The sequence below is a fragment of the Tamandua tetradactyla genome, chromosome 4 (assembly GCF_023851605.1).
Source record: "Tamandua tetradactyla isolate mTamTet1 chromosome 4, mTamTet1.pri, whole genome shotgun sequence".
Lineage (NCBI taxonomy): Eukaryota > Metazoa > Chordata > Mammalia > Pilosa > Myrmecophagidae > Tamandua > Tamandua tetradactyla.
In genome coordinates this window covers 83,042,094-83,061,056 of record NC_135330.1, presented here as the reverse complement: position 1 = coordinate 83,061,056, position 18,963 = coordinate 83,042,094, and the positions used below count along the sequence as shown (strand labels likewise).

General features: G+C 36.4%; 1 protein-coding gene across 9 annotated transcripts in view; it reads left to right on the top strand.

The window, feature by feature from the left end:
- The window catches only part of TAF1A (TATA-box binding protein associated factor, RNA polymerase I subunit A), an 80,623-nt gene that overhangs the window by 59,545 nt on the left and 2,115 nt on the right, over nucleotides 1-18,963 (top strand). For all 9 annotated transcript variants that reach the window (XM_077157923.1, XM_077157922.1, XM_077157921.1 and 6 more), the window contains 2 exons: nucleotides 8,046-8,112; nucleotides 8,679-8,802. In XM_077157923.1, the coding sequence (XP_077014038.1) occupies nucleotides 8,046-8,112; nucleotides 8,679-8,802 (191 nt within the window). The remainder of the gene's footprint in view (nucleotides 1-8,045; nucleotides 8,113-8,678; nucleotides 8,803-18,963) is intronic.

The following is an 18,963-nucleotide window of genomic DNA, read 5'->3' as shown; positions in this document are numbered from 1 at the left end:
ACCCATTATCTTACCCTGTTTCTAACTCCTGCTGGACTTTGTTACCAATGACATATTCCAAGTTTATTCTCGAATGTCAATTCACATCAGTGGGACCATACAGTATTTGTCCTTTAGTTTTTGGCTAGACTCACTCAACATAATGTTCTCTAGGTCCATCCATGTTATTACATGCTTCATAAGTTTATCCTGTTTTAAAGCTGCATAATATTCCATCGTATGTATATACCACAGTTTGTTGAGCCACTCGTCTGTTGATGGACATTTTGGCTGTTTCCATCTCTTTGCAGTTGTAAATAACGCTGCTATAAACATTGGTGTGCAAATGTCCGTTTGTGTCTTTGCCCTTAAGTCCTTTCAGTAGATACCCAGCAATGGTATTGCTGAGTCGTATGGCAATTCTATATTCAGCTTTTTGAGGAACCGCCAAACTGCCTTCCAAAGTGGTTGCACCATTTGACATTCCCACCAACAGTGGATAAGTGTGCCTCTTTCTCCACATCCTCTCCAGCACTTGTCATTTTCTGTTTTGTTGATAATGGCCATTCTGGTGAGTGTGAGATGATATCTCATTGTGGTTTTGACTAAATGCCCAGACACCAGCAGAAGATAATGGTTCCGCTCAGAAGATTGTGAATCTGGCCCAGTCAGAGGAATAAACCAATAGTTCAAATGAGATACAGGAGCTGAGACAACTAATGCTGAATATACGAACAGAAATGGAAAACCTCTTCAAAAACGAAATCGATAAATTGAGGGAGGACATGAAGAAGACATGGACTGAACAAAAAGAAGAAATAGAAAAACTGAAAAAACAAATCACAGAACTTATGGAAGTGAAGGATAAAGTAGAAAAGATGGAAAAAACAATGGATACCTACAATGATAGATTTAAAGAAACAGAAGATAGAATTAGTGATTTGGAGGATGGAACGTCTGAATTCCAAAAAGAAACAGAAACTATCGGGAAAAGAATGGAAAAATTTGAACAGGGTATCAGGGAACTCAAGGACAATATGAACCGCACAAATATACGTGTTGTGGGTGTCCCAGAAGGAGAAGAGAAGGGAAAAGGAGGAGAAAAACTAATGGAAGAAATTATCACTGAAAATTTCCCAACTCTTATGAAAGACCTAAAATTATAGGTCCAAGAAGTGCAGCGCACCCCAAAGAGAATATACCCAAATAGGCGTTCTCCAAGACACTTACTAGTTAGAATGTCAGAGGTCAAAGAGAAAGAGGATCTTGAAAGCAGCAAGAGAAAAACAATCCATCACATACAAGGGAAACCCCATAAGACTATGTGTAGATTTCTCAGCAGAAACCATAGAAGTTAGAAGACAGTGGGATGATATATTTAAATAACTAAAAGAGAAAAACTGCCAACCAAGACTTCTATATCCAGCAAAATTGTCCTTCAAAAATGAGGGAGAAATTAAAACATTCTCAGACAAAAAGTCACTGAGAGAATTTGTGACCAAGAGACCAGCTCTGCAAGAAATACTAAAGGGAGCACTAGAGTCAGAACTGAAAAGACAGAAGAGAGAGGTATGGAGAAGAGTGTAGAAAGAAGGAAAGTCAGATATGATGCATATAATACAAAAGCCAAAATGTTAGAGGAAAATATTATCCAAACAGTAATAACACTAAATGTTAATGGACTGAATTCCCCAATCAAAAGACATAGATTGGCAGAATGGATTAAAAAACAGGATCCTTTGATATGCTGTCTACAGGAAACACATCTTAGACCCAAAGATAAACATAGGTTGAAAGTGAAAGGTTGGGAAAAGATATTTCATGCAAATAACAACCAGAAAAGAGCAGGAGTGGCTATACTAATATCCAACAAATTAGACTTCAAATGTAAAACAGTTAAAAGAGACAAAGAAGGACACTATATACTAATAAAAGGAACAATTAAACAAGAAGACATAACAATCATAAATATTTATGCACCGAACCAGAATGCCCCAAAATACGTGAGGAATACACTGCAAACACTGAAAAGGGAAATAGACACATATACCATAATAGTTGGAGACTTCAATTCACCACTCTCATCAATGGACAGAACATCTAGACAGAGGATCAGTAAAGAAATAGAGAATTTGAATATTACTATAAATGAGCTAGACTTAACAGACATTTATAGCACATTACATCCCACAACAGCAGGATACACCTTTTTCTCAAGTGCTCATGGATCATTCTGAAAGATAGACCATATGCTGGGTCACAAACAAGTCTTAACAAATTTAAAAAGATTGAAATCATACACAACACTTTCTCGGATCATAAAGGAATGAAGTTGGAAATCAGTAATAGGCGGAGTGCCAGAAAATTCACAAATACGTGGAGGCTCAACAACACACTCTTAAACAACGAGTGGGTCAAAGAAGAAATTGCAAGAGAAATTAGCAAATACCTCGAGGCGAATGAAAATGAAAACACAACATATCAAAACTTATGGGACGCAGCAAAGGCAGTGCTAAAAGGGGATTTATTGCCCTAAATGCCTATATCAGAAAAGAAGAAAAGGCAAAAATGCAGGAATTAACTGTCCACTTGGAAGAACTGGAGAAAGAACAGCAAACTAATCCGAAAGCAAGCAAAAGGAAAGAAATAACAAAGATCAGAGCAGAAATAAATGAAATTGAAAACAATGGAGAAAATCAATAAGACCAGAAGTTGGTTCTATGAGAAAATCAATAATATTGATGGGCCCTTATCAAGATTGACAAAAAGAAGAAGAGAGAGGATACAAATAAATAAGATCAGAAATGGAAGAGGAGACATAACTACTGACCTCACAGAAATAAAGGAGGTAATAACAGGATACTATGAACAACTTTACGCTAATAAATAGAACAATTTAGATGCAATGGACGGGTTCCTGGAAAGACATGAACAACCAACTTTGACTCAAGAAGACATAGATGACCTGAACAAACCAATCACAAATAAAGAAATTGAATTAGTCATTCAAAAGCTCCCTAAAAAGAAAAGCCCAGGACCAGATGGCTTCACATGTGAATTCTATCAAACATTCCAGAAAGAATTAGTACCAACTCTCCTCAAACTCTTCAAAAAAATCGAAGCGGAGGGAAAACTACCTAATTCATTCTATGAAGCCAACATCACCCTCATACCAAAACCAGGCAAAGGTATTACAAAAAAAGAAAACTACAGGCCAATCTCTCTAATGAATATAGATGCAAAAATCCTCAATAAAAATCTAGCAAATCGTATCCGACAACACATTAAAAGAATTATACTTCATGACCAAATAGGATTCATCCCAGGTATGCAAGGATGGTTCAACATAAGAAAATCAATTAATGTAATACACCATATCAACAAATCAAAGCAGAAAAATCACATGATCATCTCAGTTGATGCAGAGAAGGCATTTGACAAGATTCAACATCCTTTCCTGTTGAAAACACTTCAAAAGATAGGAATACAAGGGAACTTCCTTAAAATGATAGAGGGAATATATGAAAAACCCACAGCTAATACAATCCTCAATGGGGAAAAATTGAAAACTTTCCCCCTAAGATCAGGAAAAGACAAGGATGTCCACTATCACCACTATTATTCAACATTGTGTTGGAGGTTCTAGCCAGAGCAATTAGACAAGAAAAAGAAATACAAGGCATCAAAATTGGAAAGGAAGAAGTAAAACTATCACTGTTTGCAGACGATATGATACTATACGTCGAAAACCCGGCAAAATCCACAACAAAACTACTAGAGCTAATAAATGAGTACAGCAAAGTAGCAGGTTACAAGATCAGCATTCAAAAATCTGTAGCATTTCTATACACTAGTAATGAACAAGCTGAGGGGGAAATCAAGAAAGGAATCCCATTTACAATTGCAACTAAAAGAATGAAATACCTAGGAATAAATTTAACTAAAGAGACAAAAAACCTATATAAAGAAAACTACATAAAACTGTTAAAAGAAATCACAGAAGACCTAAATAGATGGAAGGGCATACCGTGTTCATGGATTGGAAGACTAAATATAGTTAAGATGTCAATCCTACCTAAATTGATTTACAGATTCAATGCAATACCAATCAAAATCCCAACAACTTATTTTTCAGAAATAGAAAAACCAATAAGCAAATTTATCTGGAAGGGCAGAGTGCCCCGAATTGCTAAAAACATCTTGAGGAAAAAAACGAAGCTGGAGGTCTTGCGCTACCTGACTTTAAGGCATATTATGAAGCCACAGTGGTCAAAACAGCATGGTATTGGCATAAAGATAGATATATCGACCAATGGAATCGAATAGAGTGCTCAGATATAGACCCTCTCATCTATGGACATTTGATCTTTGATCAGGCAGTCAAGCCAACTCACCTGGGACAGAACAGTCTCTTCAATAAATGGTACCTAGAGAACTGGATATCCATATGCAAAAGAATGAAAGACCCATATCTCACACCCTATACAAAAGTTAACTCAAAATGGATCAAAGATCTAAACATTGGGTCTAAGACCATAAAACAGTTAGAGGAAAATGTATGGAGATATCTTATGAATCTTACAATTGGAGGCGGTTTTATGGACCTTAAACCTAAAGCAAGAGCAATGAAGAAGGAAATAAATAAATGGGAACTCCTCAAAATTAAACACTTTTGTGCATCAAAGAACTTCATCAAGAAAGTAGAAAGACAGCCTACACAATGGGAGACAATATTTGGAAATGACATATCACATAAAGGTCTAGTATCCAGAATTTATAAAGAGATTGTTCAACTGAACAACAAAAAGACAGCCAACCCAATTACAAAATGGGAAAAAGACTTGAACAGACACCTCTCAGAATAGGAAATACAAATGGCCAAAGGGCACATGAAGAGATGCTCAACTTCCCTGGCCATTAGAGAAATGCAAATCAAAACCACAATGAGATATCATCTCACACCCACCAGAATGGCCATTATCAACAAAACAGAAAATGACAAGTGCTGGAGAGGATGTGGTGAAAGAGGCACACTTATCCACTGTTGGTGGGAATGTCAAATGGTGCAACCACTTTGGAAGGCAGTTTGGCGGTTCCTCAAAAAGCTGAATATAGAATTGCCAAACGACCCAGCAATACCATTGCTGGGAATCTACTCAAAGGAATTAAGGGCAAAAACTCAAACGGACATTTGCACACCAATGTTTATAGCAGCGTTATTTACAATTGCAAAGAGATGGAAACAGCCAAAATGTCCATCAACAGACGAGTGGCTAAACAAACTGTGGTATATACATACGATGGAATATTATGCAGCTTTAAGACAGGATAAACTTATGAAGCATGTAATAACATGGATGGACCTAGAGAACATTATGCTGAGTGAGTCTAGCTAAAAACTAAAAGACAAATACTGTATGGTCCCAATGATGTGAATCGACATTCGAGAATAAACTTGGAATATGTCATTGGTAACAAAGTCCAGCAGAAGTTAGAAACAGGGTATGATAATGGGTAATTGGAGCTGAAGGGATACTGACTGTGCAACAGGACTAGGTACAAAAACTCAAAAATGGACAGGACAATAATACCTAATTGTAAAGTAATCATGTTAAAACACTGAATGAAGCTGCATCTGAGCTATAGGTTTTTGTTTTGTTTTTTTTTTTACTATTATTACTTTTATTTTTTTCTCTATATTAACATTCTATATCTTTTTCAGTTGTGTTGCTAGTTCTTCTAAACCGATGCAAATGTACTAAGAAACGATGATCATGCATCTATGTGATGATGTTAAGAATTACTGATTGCATATGTAGAATGGTATGATTTCTAAATGTTGGGTTAATTTCTTTTTTCCCGTTAATTATTAAAAAAAAAAAAAGAGGAAAAAAAAAATAATAGGAGAAACAAGTGTTAAAATAAATTTAGTAGATTGAAATGCTAGTAATCAATGAAAGGGAGCGGCAAGGGGTATGGTATGTATGAATTTTCAGTGTTTCGTGTTGTTTGCAGCAATGGACGAAACATAAGAAATTTAAGGTACTTCTATTGCTTCTCTCACCTGTAGATCTGGAAATAGTACTCTTTGCTAAGTTTTGGACAAAAGCCTTTCATCATTGCCAAGTTTTTGGTCCAAATAGTCTTTGGGCAAAACAGTGCATTGGAGTAAAATGATGAAACATTTTGACTAAAAGCAGTGAAATATATATTCATTTTAGATGGATGAAAGAACTAAGAGCAGTTCCTCTTATTTCAAAGTAGAATGAAATTTATTATGAAAATTGGAGTGGAGGTTTTCTGGCATGTATATAATACAGTGTGCTACTGAGGAAAGCAATTGTGAGATATCCTTTGTAGTCCTTTTTTTAAATCATACTATTTTAGAGGAGGAAAAAGAAAAGAAAGGGGCTTTCCAACCTAAAGAAATGAGTGAGAAAAATCCTTAATGTCAAAAACTTTTGAAAGATAAGTCAACTAGCTGTAATGTCTTACTTTCACTCTCATCATCATCAACATAATCATAGCAAACCTACAGATGCAGAAATTATACATTAAATTTTCAACAGTCTTTGTTTTACTAAAAGCTACCCTTTTAAAAGGTTGCTATTTTAATTTTACTCTTCAAATTTTCTTTTACCGATTAGTACAACGAAATATTAAGGATAGTTATAGCAAGAACAAGACAACAAAAGTAGATGGTGCCTTCACCAAGGTTTTCAGTCACTAATGGTGTGCGTTTTTCTAGTTATTCTTATATTAAAGAAGCTGTAGGTTTACAGGAAAGTCATGCGTAAAATCCAGAGTTCCCATGTACCACTCTGTTATTAACACCTTCTTAGTATGGTATATTAGTTACAAATTCATGAAAAAGCATTCTTATATTTGTACTAGTAACTAGTCCATTTTTTACAGTAGGGTTCACTGAACACAGTGGTTTTTTTTTTGATAGTTTGTAGAAAATAACTATGTGGATATACTTATTCTTATTTATGTTTATGACAACATGAATTGAGAGAATGTTGTTCTTCAGTAGCAGTGTTTAACATTAAGAACTCAGCAGCTAGTAGAGAGATTTAATAGCAGTCTGGACATAGCAGAAGAGAGAACTAGTGAACAGTATAGCACATGTCAGGCCAAAGTCTCAGAGAACAAAAAGTATGAAATGTGCAGGAAAGATTGTATAAGGGATTTGGTGAAAAAGGTCTGACATAATTGTCATTGGAGTGTCAGAGGGAGAGGTGAGGTTATGTTATATTTTAGTAAAAAGTATTTAAAAGTCTAAATGAATTATGAATGTTGTGACTTTCATAGGAACTGAGTTTTAAAAATGCTCATTTTTATTGATACTTGAGCTTTCAAAAACCTTAAGAGGAATTAACAAAGTTTACATTTCACTTTGTAGGAAATTATTTCAGTGTAAGATCAAGTTGCTCCAGCAAGCAATGTATTTCTAATATTAAATGTGTTGAAATGAGAAATATAAATTTATTTAAAATTCTGTATTTGCACATTTTCTTAAAAATTGTTTTTCTTATTCTTCAGAAGAGAAACCTTTACCTTTGTCTCTGTTGTGTAAAAAGGTTATTAAAATATTTATTCACATAGCCTTAATGTACTATGGTTTCTGAACACAATCTTCTGAAATAGTTATCCCTATCTTCTTGGTTTTCTTGTTTTATATAAATATTCTCTAGCTTCCTAATCAATAAATAGTATTTTCTCTGTGATTTTTTTCTTTATTTTTTCCTGTCCTGACTTCTAAAAATAAATTATTTTAAGTTTTTAAGTGTACTAATCAGTAGAGAAACAGGTGAAGATGGAAATTAAAAGTCACCATCTATTTCCCCCAATTTTCTATTTTATTGTTAGCATAGGTTTATCTTTAAAGTTTTGGAGAGAATTTCTTTCACTGTATCCAGATTGAAACTATGTAAAAGCAAAGTATCTTTTAAATCCTTTATTTGTTGAGAGCATGTTAGATAATAGGAGCTTTCTTTGAAAGAAAGCTGAAATTTGAAAAGTGCCTTTATTGGGGTAAGTAAAAATAACATTCTTTTTTCTAGATTTTGTATCAGATTGTACCATCTCATAAACTGATGTTGGAATTTCATAGATTACTTAGAAAATCAGGTAAATAATTTTTTTTCTATCTCTTTCTGCAGACAAGCTATAGTCCTGGGGTTGGCAAACCATGACCTGTGGGCTAAATGTGCCCCCCCTGTTTTTATAAAGTTCTGTTAATGTATTGTCAGTGATTGCTCTCTCACTATAATGGTAGAGCTGAGTAGTTGTGATATAGACTAATTTGGTATGGCTTCGGTTAATGGAATTCACCTCATTAAATCCCAACTGAACTTGAGTTCGGTATAGAAAGGAACGTACTTCTTCATGGAACAAAATCAGCTGTATAAGCTCAGTTGGTACTGGGACTGCCTAAGTCCCTCTCCTAATACAAAAGCCTCGTATATAAAATGTACAAATAGGGCAGGCATTTTAAAAATAGCCTGACCTCATTTGCATGGACTAAATGAATGACTTCCTCAGACTCATCACAGGAGAATATGTACAAAATATATTGATTTAAACTATTAAGTAGACCAGTAATACTTTATCAACTGTGTGTGTGTGTATTTATTTATTTTAGCTCTGTGTACCTCAGTATCTTGATTAAACTTGAACTATTATGATCATTGCAGAAAAAGAAGAACACCATAAATTGGGGTTGGAAGTATTATTTGCAGTCTTAGATTTTGCTGGATGCAACAAGAATATAACTGCTTGGAAATATTTGGCAAAGTATCTAAGACAGACCTTAATGGGGTAAGTAAGAAATACACAGTATCACTAGACCAGTGTAAATGAAATTTCTCAATATTTTTAAACTGATATCTGTCCATTATAAAATAAAGTTATTTGCTTCTGTGTTGTATTTCTTGACTTTTGACTTCACCTATTTTCTTCTGAGTACATCAGAACCAAGGGAATACAAAAGTCATGAGCATAGAGTATGATTGCTGTGCTGGTTTGAAAGGGTATATGCCCCCTAAGAAAAGCCATGTTTTAATATAAATCCCATTTCTTAAAGGTAGAATAGTCTCTATTCAATGCTGTGTATTTGGGACTGTGATGGGATCATCTCCCTGGTTGATGAGATTTAGTTAAGAACGGTTGTTAAACTGGATTAGGGGATGATATGTCTCCACCCATCTGAGTGGGTCTTGATTAGTTTCTGAAGTCCTATAAAAGAGGAAACATTTTGGAGAATGAGAGACTCAGAGAGAGCAGAGAATGCTGCAGCACCACGAAGCAGAGAGTCCACCAGCCAGCGACCTTTGGAGATGAAGAAGGAAAACGCCTCCCGGGGAGCTTCATGAAACAGGAAGCCAGGAGACAAAGCTAGCAGATGATACCGTATTCGCCATGTGCCTGTCTAGCCGAGAGAGGAGCCCTGACTGCGTTCGCCATGTGCCTTTCCAGATGAGAGAGAAACCCTGAACTTCATCGGCCTTCTTGAACCAAGGTATCTTTCCCCGGATGCCTTTGATTGGACATTTCTATAGACTTGTTGTAATTGGGACATTTTCTCGGCCTTAGATCTGTAAACTAGCAACTCATTAAATTCCCCTTGTTAAAAGCCATTCCGTTTCTGGTATATTGCATTCCAGCAGCTAGCAAACTAGAACAATTGCTGAATCATTATACTGATGTTTCTTTTGATCTCCAGTGTCTTGGAGCCTCAGAGGTAAAGTCCTAGGGTTGTGGAGTTGTGACCTATGATGGCAAACTCTGAAATCTGTTCTACAACTAATTGTTGCACTGTGCTTGAAATTTATTGCTTTTTTGTATATATGTTATTTTTCACACACACACAAAGTGAATTGTGATGATTAAAAAAATGTGTTCCTTCTAGCCTCCAATGTTTTAGAGCAGCTAGAAGGAAAAATCTGAGATGATGGTATGATAGCCCATGGCAAACTTTGGGATCTGTCCTGTAACTACTAGTTGAAGAGTGCTTTGAAAACTATTGCTTTTTTCTTTCTTTGCTTTGTATATAATATTATATGATAAAAAAGCTAAAAAAAGATATAAAAAATAAAAGTCATGAGTATAACTTACAAAAATTCCATGAATATATTTTGTGCTATCTAAATAAATATTATACCATAGTACTACACTGCTAGGGAATAAGTATGTATTTTCAAGTTGAAAATAAGGACTAGAAGGGACCACTCTTTGCTAAAGACTCTTTGTAAATCTCTTTATGAAGATTTGATTTGTTCCACGGTAGTCACGTGTCATTATCAGCTTCTAAGATCACATGGAAGGCAGCTCTCCTCCCATCTGTTTTCAGTAAGGTTTGTAGGGTCTCACAAGATAGCTCTGTAATTGATTTCAGAAATATTTATTAAGTCCGTTGTGAGCAAGTATCCAAAAAGTACTTTTCATCCTCATATCATTATATCATTAGTTCCGTGTTTTTTTTTTTTTTTTTTAAATGGGCAGGCACCAGGAATGGAACCCGTATCTTCAGCTTGGCAGGCGAGAACTCTGCCACTGAGCCACTGTCACACCACCCTAGTGCCATGTTTTGAGTAAGAAAAAGAGTAGCTTTTGTCATTTTTCTTTGTAAATGAGAAAAAAGAGTATCACAAAATTAAGTTTCTTTACTATATCTATTTTTGTTAGTTAGGAAATTCAGTGTTAGTGACAACTTGTTTCAGACTTCAGGTCTGACTTGACATTGAAATAGAACAGTGCTGATTGTAAAATGTTTTGAGTGTGATATGTTGATGTACTTTCTGTAATCCAGTTTTCCCATTCTAAAGCGTTTGTAAACCCTTATTATAAGTTCTTGGAATCAGAGAAATGCACTATTTATTTATTTTCTTTACCATTCATTAAAATTTTTTTATTAGAGAAGTTTTAGGTTTACAGAACACTTGTGCATAAAATATAGGATTCCCATATACCATTCAGTTATTAACACCTTGCATTGTTGTAGAACATTTGTTGCAGTTGATGAAAGCACATTTTTATAATTGTATTATTAATTGTAGTCCATGTTTTAATTTGGGGTTCACAGTTTGTGTAGTTCCATGGATTTTTATAAAAATTTTGATCTGCTACCATACATACAATCTAATATTTCCCCTTTTAACCACATTTTGATATATATTTCATTGCTGCTAATTACGTTTACCATGTTGTGCTCCCATCGCTAACATTACCAAACCTTTTCCATCATTCCAAATAAGAACCCTGTATATTTTAAGCCTTCATTTCTCATTCCCTATCCCTACCTCATCCCCTGATAACCTATATTCTGGATTCTGACTCTGTAAGTTTGTTTATTCTGTTTATTTCGAATCAGTGAGTTTACTGTTCATTTTTGAACCTCTGTATGTTCTACCACGGGGGCACAGATGTGCTAAATAAATATTTGCTAAATTAAATTACTGAAGAACACCTAGCATTGCCTGAGTTCAGCTGTCAAATCTGTGTTTTTATGTGTTTGTATAATAATGGCATCTTCTTTTGGATAGTAATTCTTGATAGCATGTAATTTTTAAGTAAGTTTTTGTTTTTCAATATTTTAATTGAGATAGCTTCACACACATACAGTCCATCCAGCATATACAATCAGTGGCTCATAATATCATCACTTCGTTGTGTATTCATCACTATGATAATTTTTAGAACATCACTCCAGAAAAAGAAATAAAAAGAAAAAGCTCATACATCCCATACCCCTTACCCGCCCCTCATTGACCACTAGTATTTCAATTGACACTTTTTTTTTCATCCCTTTTCCCCCCTATTATTTATTTATTGTCATTTTTTTACTCATCTGTTCATACCTTGGATAAAGGGAGCATCAGACACAAGATTTTCATAGTCACATAGTCACACTGTAAAAGCTATATAGTTATACAATCATGATTCAAGGCTAGTGGAACACAGTTCAACAGTTTCAGATACTTCCCTTTAGCTACTCCAATACACCATAAACGAGAAAGGGATGTCCATACAGTGCATAAGAATAACTTCCAAGATAACCTCTCGACTCTGTTTGAAATCTCTCAGCCATTGACGTTTTATATCCTCTCATTTCTCTGTAACCCCTTTTGTCGAGAAGGTTTTCTCAATCCCTTGATGCCGCATCCCAGCTCATCCTAGGATTTCTGTCCCATGTCACCAGGGAGGTTCACACCCCTAGGAGTCATGTCCCAGGTAGATGAGGGGAGGGCAGTGAGTTTTCTTGCCATGTTGGCTGAGAAAGAGAGAGGCCACGTCTGAGCAACAGAAAAAGTTCTCTGAGGGTGACTCTTAGGCATAATTTTAAGTAGACTTTGTCTATCCTTTGCCAGAATAAGTTTCATAGGGGCAAACCCCGAAACTGAGGGCTCGGTCTATTGATTTTGTTGCCCCCACTGCTTGCAAGAATATCAGGAATTCTCCAAATGGGAAAGTTGAATTTTTCCCCCAAGGGGACTTTGCAAATACTCCTTTACTCACTGTTGAGATCACTCTGGGATTTATCGGGGCATCACACTAACCTGGGTAAAACAACAAAATCTCATCCCCTATTCTATGTACTTATGGTGTTCAGTTAAACTGTCCATATAAGTTAAATTAGGAAGTGCGCTAGTTAAAATATATATTTTGCACCAAAAAAACCTTTTCTTTCTTTAGTTTCGTACAGAAGTTGAAGTTTTAAAATATGAATGACCATTTGTTTTCAATACCCTGTAATATTGACGTTCCTTTCTTCTTCCTCATGCAAAAACATTTTTTAATTTGTACATTTAGTCACTGCCATTGTACACTCTAGGCATTCCTAAATTATACCATGTCAGTCTTTATCCTCTATCTTTCCTTCTGGTTTCATATGTGCCCCCAGCCCTTCTCCCTCTATCATTCTCACATTCAGCTTCATTCACTGTACTTACATTATTGTGCTACAGTCACGTAGTATTATGCTATCCGTTTCTGAATTTTTACAGTCAGTCCTGTTTTACAGTCTATATCCCTTCAGCACCAATTACCCAATCTCTACCCTATTTCTATCTCCTAATTCCTAATAACCTCTGTTCTTAACTGGAATTCTTCCAGTTCACTTATTAAATTTAGTTCATATCAGTGAGACCATACAGTATTTGTCTTTTTGTTTCTGGCTAATTTCCCTCAGCGTAGCGTCCTCAAGGTCCATCCACGTTGTTACATGCTTCATAACTTTATTCTGTCTTACAGCTGCATAATCATATGTATATACCACAGCTTGTTTAGCCACTCATCTGTTGATGGACATTTGGGATCTTTCCATTTCTTGGCAATCGTAAATAATGCTGCTAAAAACATGGGTGTGCAAGTGTCTGTTTATGTCCTTACTCTCATGTCCTCTGAATAGATACAATGATATTGCTGATTCATATGGCAGTTTTATTCATAGCTTCCTGAGGAACTGCCAGATTGCTTCCACAGTGATTGTAGCATTTGACATTCCCACCAGCAGTGGATAAGTGTGCCTCTTTCTCCACATCCTCTCTAGCACTTGTCGTTTTCTGTTTTTTGATAATGGCCATTCTGGTGGGTGTAAGATGGTATCTCATTGTGGTTTTGATTTGCATTTCCTTAATAGCCAGTGAAGTTGAGCATCTTCATGTGTCTTTTAGCTATTTGTATTTCCTCTTCCGACAGGTATCTGCTCATGTCTTTGTCCATTTTTAAATTGTGTTGTTTGTCTTTTTGTTGAGTTGAAGAACCTCTTTACGTGTTCTAGTTACTAGACCCTTATCTGATATGTGATTTCCAGATATTGTCTCCTATTGCGTAGGCTGCCTTTTTACTTTCTTGACCAAGTTCTTTGATGCACAAAAGTGCTTAATTCTGAGGTGTTCCCATTTGCCTATTTCTTTCTTCAGTCTCGTGCTTTGGCTGTAAGATCTAGGAAACCGCCTCCTATTAGGAGTTTTGTAAGATATTCCTCTACATTTTCTTCTAAAAGTTTTATAGTCTTAGCTCTGAAGTTTAAGTCCTTGGTCCTTTTTGAGTTAATTTTTCTGTAAGGTGTGAGATATGGATCCTCTTTAATTCTTTTGCATATAGATATCCAGTTCTCCAAACACCATTTATTGAAGAGACTGCTCTGTCCCAGGTGAGTTGGCTTGATGGCCTTATCAAAGATCAATTGTTCTTAGATGAGAGGGTCTACATCTGAACGCTCTATTCGATTCTTTTGGTCAGTATATCTATCTTTATGCCAGTATCATGCTGTTTTGACCACTATAGTTTCAGAATATTCCCTAAGGTCAGGTAGTGTGAGACCTCTGACTTCGTTTTTCTTTCTCAAGATCAGGGCATCCTTCCCTTCCAGATAAATTTTGCCATTGTTTTTTATATTTCTGCAAAATAAGCTTTTGGGCTTTTAATTGGTATTGCATTGAATCTATAAATCAACTTAGGTAGTGTTCTAGTTTGCTAGCTGCCGGAATGCAACACACCAGAGACGGATTGGCTTTTAATAAAAGGGGATTTATTTTGTTGGTTCTTCAGAGGAAAGGCAGCTAACTTTCCACTGAGGCTCTTTTCTTACGTGGAAGGCACAGGATGGTCTCTGCTGGTCTTCTCTCCAGGCCCCTGGGTTCCAACAACTTTCCCCGGGGTGATTTCTTTCTCCATCTCCAAGGGCCTGGGCTGAGCTGCAAGTGCTGAGATGAGGAATGCCAAGCTGCTACGTTGCAATCTCTCATTTAAGCACCAGCCAATTAAGTCAAATGTCACTCATTGCAGCAGACACGCCTCCCAGCTGACTGCAGATGTAATTGACAACAGATGAGGTTCACGTACCGTTGGCTTATGTCCGCAGCAACAAGATTAGGTATGCTCACCTGGCCAAGTTGACAACTGAATCTAACTAACACAGGTAGAATTGACATCTTAACTAGATTTAGTCTTCCAATCCATGAACACGGTATGCCTTTCCATTTATTTAGGTCTTCTATAATTTCTTTTAGCGATTTGTACTTTTCTTTGTATAGATCTTATGTATCCTTAGTTAAATTTATTCCTAAATATTTTATTCTTTTGGTTGCAATTGTAAATGGAATTGTTCTCTTGATTTCCCCCCTTAGATTGCTCATTACTAGTGTATAGAAACACTACAGATTTTTGCATGTTCATCTTGTACCCTGCCACTTTGCTGTACTCATTTATTACCTCTGGAAGTTTTGCTGTGGATTTTTCAGGATTTTTGACATATAGTATCATATCATCTGCAAACAGACTCTTACTTCTTCCTTTCCGATTTTGATGGCTTATATTTCTTTTTCTTATCCAATTGTTCTGGCTAGAACTTCAGTACAGTGTTGAATAACTATGGTGACAGTGGACATCCTTGTCTTGTTACTGATCTTAGGGGGAAAACTTCCAGTCTTTCCCCATTGAGGATGTTAGCAGTGGGTTTTTCATATATTCCCTTTATCATTTTGAGGGAGTTCCCTTCTTTCCTATCCTTTGGAGTGTTTTCATCAAGAATTTGTTGAATTTTGTCAAATACCTTTTGTGCGTCAATCAAGACGATAATTTCTGCTTTGAATTTTTGATTATGGTGTATTAAATTAATTGATTTTCTTATGTTGAACCATCCTTGCATACCTGGGATAAATACCACTTGGTTGTGGTGTATAATTCTTTTAATGTGCTGCTGGATTTGATTTGCAAGAATTTTGTTGAGGATTTTTGCATCTATATTCATTAGAGAGATTAGTCTGTAATTTCTTTTGTAGTATATTGGGATGAAGGTGATGTTGGCTTCATAGAATGAATTAGGTAGTCTTCCCTCTTCAATTTTTTTGAAGAATTTGATCAGGATTGGTACTAATTCTCTCTTGAATGCTTGGTAGAATTCACACATGAAGCCGTCTGGTCCTGGACTTTTCTTTTTTGGGAGCTTCTTGATGACTAATTCAATTTGTTAACTTGTGATTGGTTTGTTGAGGGCATCTATTTCATCTCGAGTCAATGTTGGTTGTTCATGTCTTTCTAGGAAGTTGTCCATTTCATCTACGTCTTCTAGTTTATTATCATAGAGTTGTTCATAGTATCCTCTCATTACCTCCTTTATTTCTGTGGGGTCAGTGGTTATGTCTCCTCTTCCGTTTCTGATTTTATTTATTTGCATCCTCTTTCTTTTTCTTTTTGCCAACTTTGCTAAGGGTCCATCAGTTTTACTGATTTTCTCAAATAACCAATTTCTTCTTTTGTTGATTTTCTCTGTTCATTTCCACGTTTTCAATTTCATTTATTTCTGCCTTTATCTTTATTTCTTTCCTTTTGTTTGCTTGGAGTTGGTTTTGCTGTTCTTTCTCCAGTTCTTCTAAGTGAACAGTTAATTACTCAATTTTTGCTTGTCTTTTTTAATATAGGCCTTTAGGGCAATGAATTTCCCTCTCAGCATCACCTTTGCTACATCCCATAAATTTTGATATGTTGTGTTTTCATTTTTCTTGAGATATTTACTGATTTATCTTGTACTTTCTTCCTTGACCTACTGGTTGTTTGAGAGTGTGTTGTTTAGCCTCCAAATATTTGTGAATTTTCTGGCCCTCTGCCTGTTATTGATTTCCAACCTCATTCCGTTGTGATCTGAGAAAGTGTTTTGTATGATTTTATTTTTTTAAATTTATTGAGACTTGCTTTGTGACCCAGCATATGGTCTATCCTTGAGAATGATCCATGAGCACTTGAGAAAAATGTGTATCCTGCTGTTGTGGGGTGTAATGTTCAGTAAGTGTCCATTAAGTCTGGTTCCTTTATTGTATTATTCAAATTCTCTGTTTCTTTACTGATCCTCAGTCTAGATGGTCCATCAATTGATGAGGGTGGGAAATTGAAGTCTCCAACTATTATGATAGAGGTGTCTATTTCTCTTTTTAGTGTTGTCAGTGTTTGCCTCATGTATTTTGGAGCACTCCGGCTCAGTGCATAAATATTTATGATGGTTATATCTGCTTGTTAATTGTTCTTTTTAATAGATATTTATTAATATTTTTTGTGTGTGTCGGCTTTCAGATGTCCAGTCTTCTTGTTCACTAATCCTTTCTTCTGCCTCTTCAAATCTCTTGTAGGTTTCCATTTTTTTTTTCATCTCTTCTGTTGTACCTTTCATCGCCATAAGTTCTGTGATTTGTTTTTTTCCAAACTTTCAGTTTCTTCTTTGTTCACCCAGTGTCTTCTTTATATACTTCCTCAACTCGTTGATTTGATTTTTTATGAGATTTTCCATGACTGTTCGAACATCCTGAATTAGTTGTTTCAACTCCTGTATCTCATTGGAATTGTTGGTTTGCTCCTTTAACTGGGCTATATCTTCAGTTTTCTTAGTATGACTCGTTATTTTTTGCTGGCTTTAGGCATTTGACTTCCTTAATTAGTGCGCTCTGAAGGTTGTTTTCCCTCTTTTACCTAGCATTTTCTTGCTGGATGGCTTTATTCTTTGTCTGTTCTTTGGCATTTCAATTCAACTTATTCTAGACCTCTAGCATAGGTTCTGTTTAACTCATCAGAACTTTTCAGTTCTTCTTTTTCTGTTTCTTGCCCTGCCTACATCAAGCCTGTTCTATTTTTGTTAAGGAGTGTGTCCTCAGATATGATAGACCCCAGTCACATTTCCCCAGACTGAACGGGTCCACTTCTCAGGAGGAGAGCGTAGCCACCAGTTTTCTCTGAGGATGAGACCCAGCAGGTTGTCAGACTAAGAAGCCTCTAGACTCTGTGTTTTTCCTATCCTGCCCAGTATGTGGCACTTGTCTGCCCCTGGCTTCCCACCAGCATAAGTGATGTGGTGCTTTTAGTTTCAACAGTCTCTCCCTGCTGGTGGTGTGGTTGAGGCAGAGGTGAGGTTGTAGGTTGGCAGTAATTGCTTCAGTTTTCCAGTCCTTGGGGCCTGAATTCCTTGAGGAAGAGATTCCACTTGAGCTGGGCCCCACCTTTCTCTTGGGAAGTTCAGCCTTCAGGGAATTAACTCCTATACCTGACTAATTACTTTGTCTCTCAGACAAGCTTAATTCCTCTCTTGCCTGGTGCACTGCTGGAGCCTGAGAAGCCTTCCAGTATTATCTAATGAGCTGTTAAGGAGTGGGAAAAAAAACCTTTTCAGAGCAGGACCCATTCTCCCCCAACACACACACCAAGCTCCTTGGGTTCATTAGTCAAGAGCTTAAGTTAGTAGGTGGCTCTGTGTATCTCTAGGCTCTGTGTGCCCACTTTTCTTGGGTTCCAGTCCTTTTGCAGGGTTTTGTGCTGTCCAACTCAAAAAGCCTCTTTTTTTTGGTCAGCCTCGCCCCTCTCTCCTGGGGCCAAAACTCCTAGTACCTTTAGTGCCTATTCCAGGTTTACCTGTACTGGGGATCTATTTTCAGTAGTCTGAGTTTGTTAATTAGTTCTGCAAGTAGAGCTTGGTTGAGCTAAATCCTTGTTGCTAATAAAGTCTTTTTCCTTTCCCCTTGGGGAACCAGGCTGCCTTGCCCGTGGGGGAGGGACGTGGGCCTCAGCAGCTTTGAGGACTGCAGTTCCATGTGAGGCTCAGCCAGTCAAACTTGTCCAGACTGGTATACGCTGTGTGTCCGGTCACTGACGTGGCCCCAGCAGTTGTTCTGTCCTGTTCCTGGCTATTTACTAGCTGCTATGGAGGATGAACTAAAATCCACACCTCACTAAGTCACCATCCTGCCCCTTATTAAGTAAGATTTTAAAGTAACTTTTAAAGTAAAGCTTGTACAATAATAGTATCTTGTTTTGGTTAGTACATCTTAGTTACATGTAATTTTTAAGTAAGGTTTTAAGGTTACTTTTTAAGTAATAATAATAGTTAACATTAATTGTGTACCAGACCCTGTGCTAAAAGCTTTATATGAGACCTGCTATATTATAGGACCAGTTTAACTTAAAAACAGTGCTATACAATAGGTACCGTTAATATCT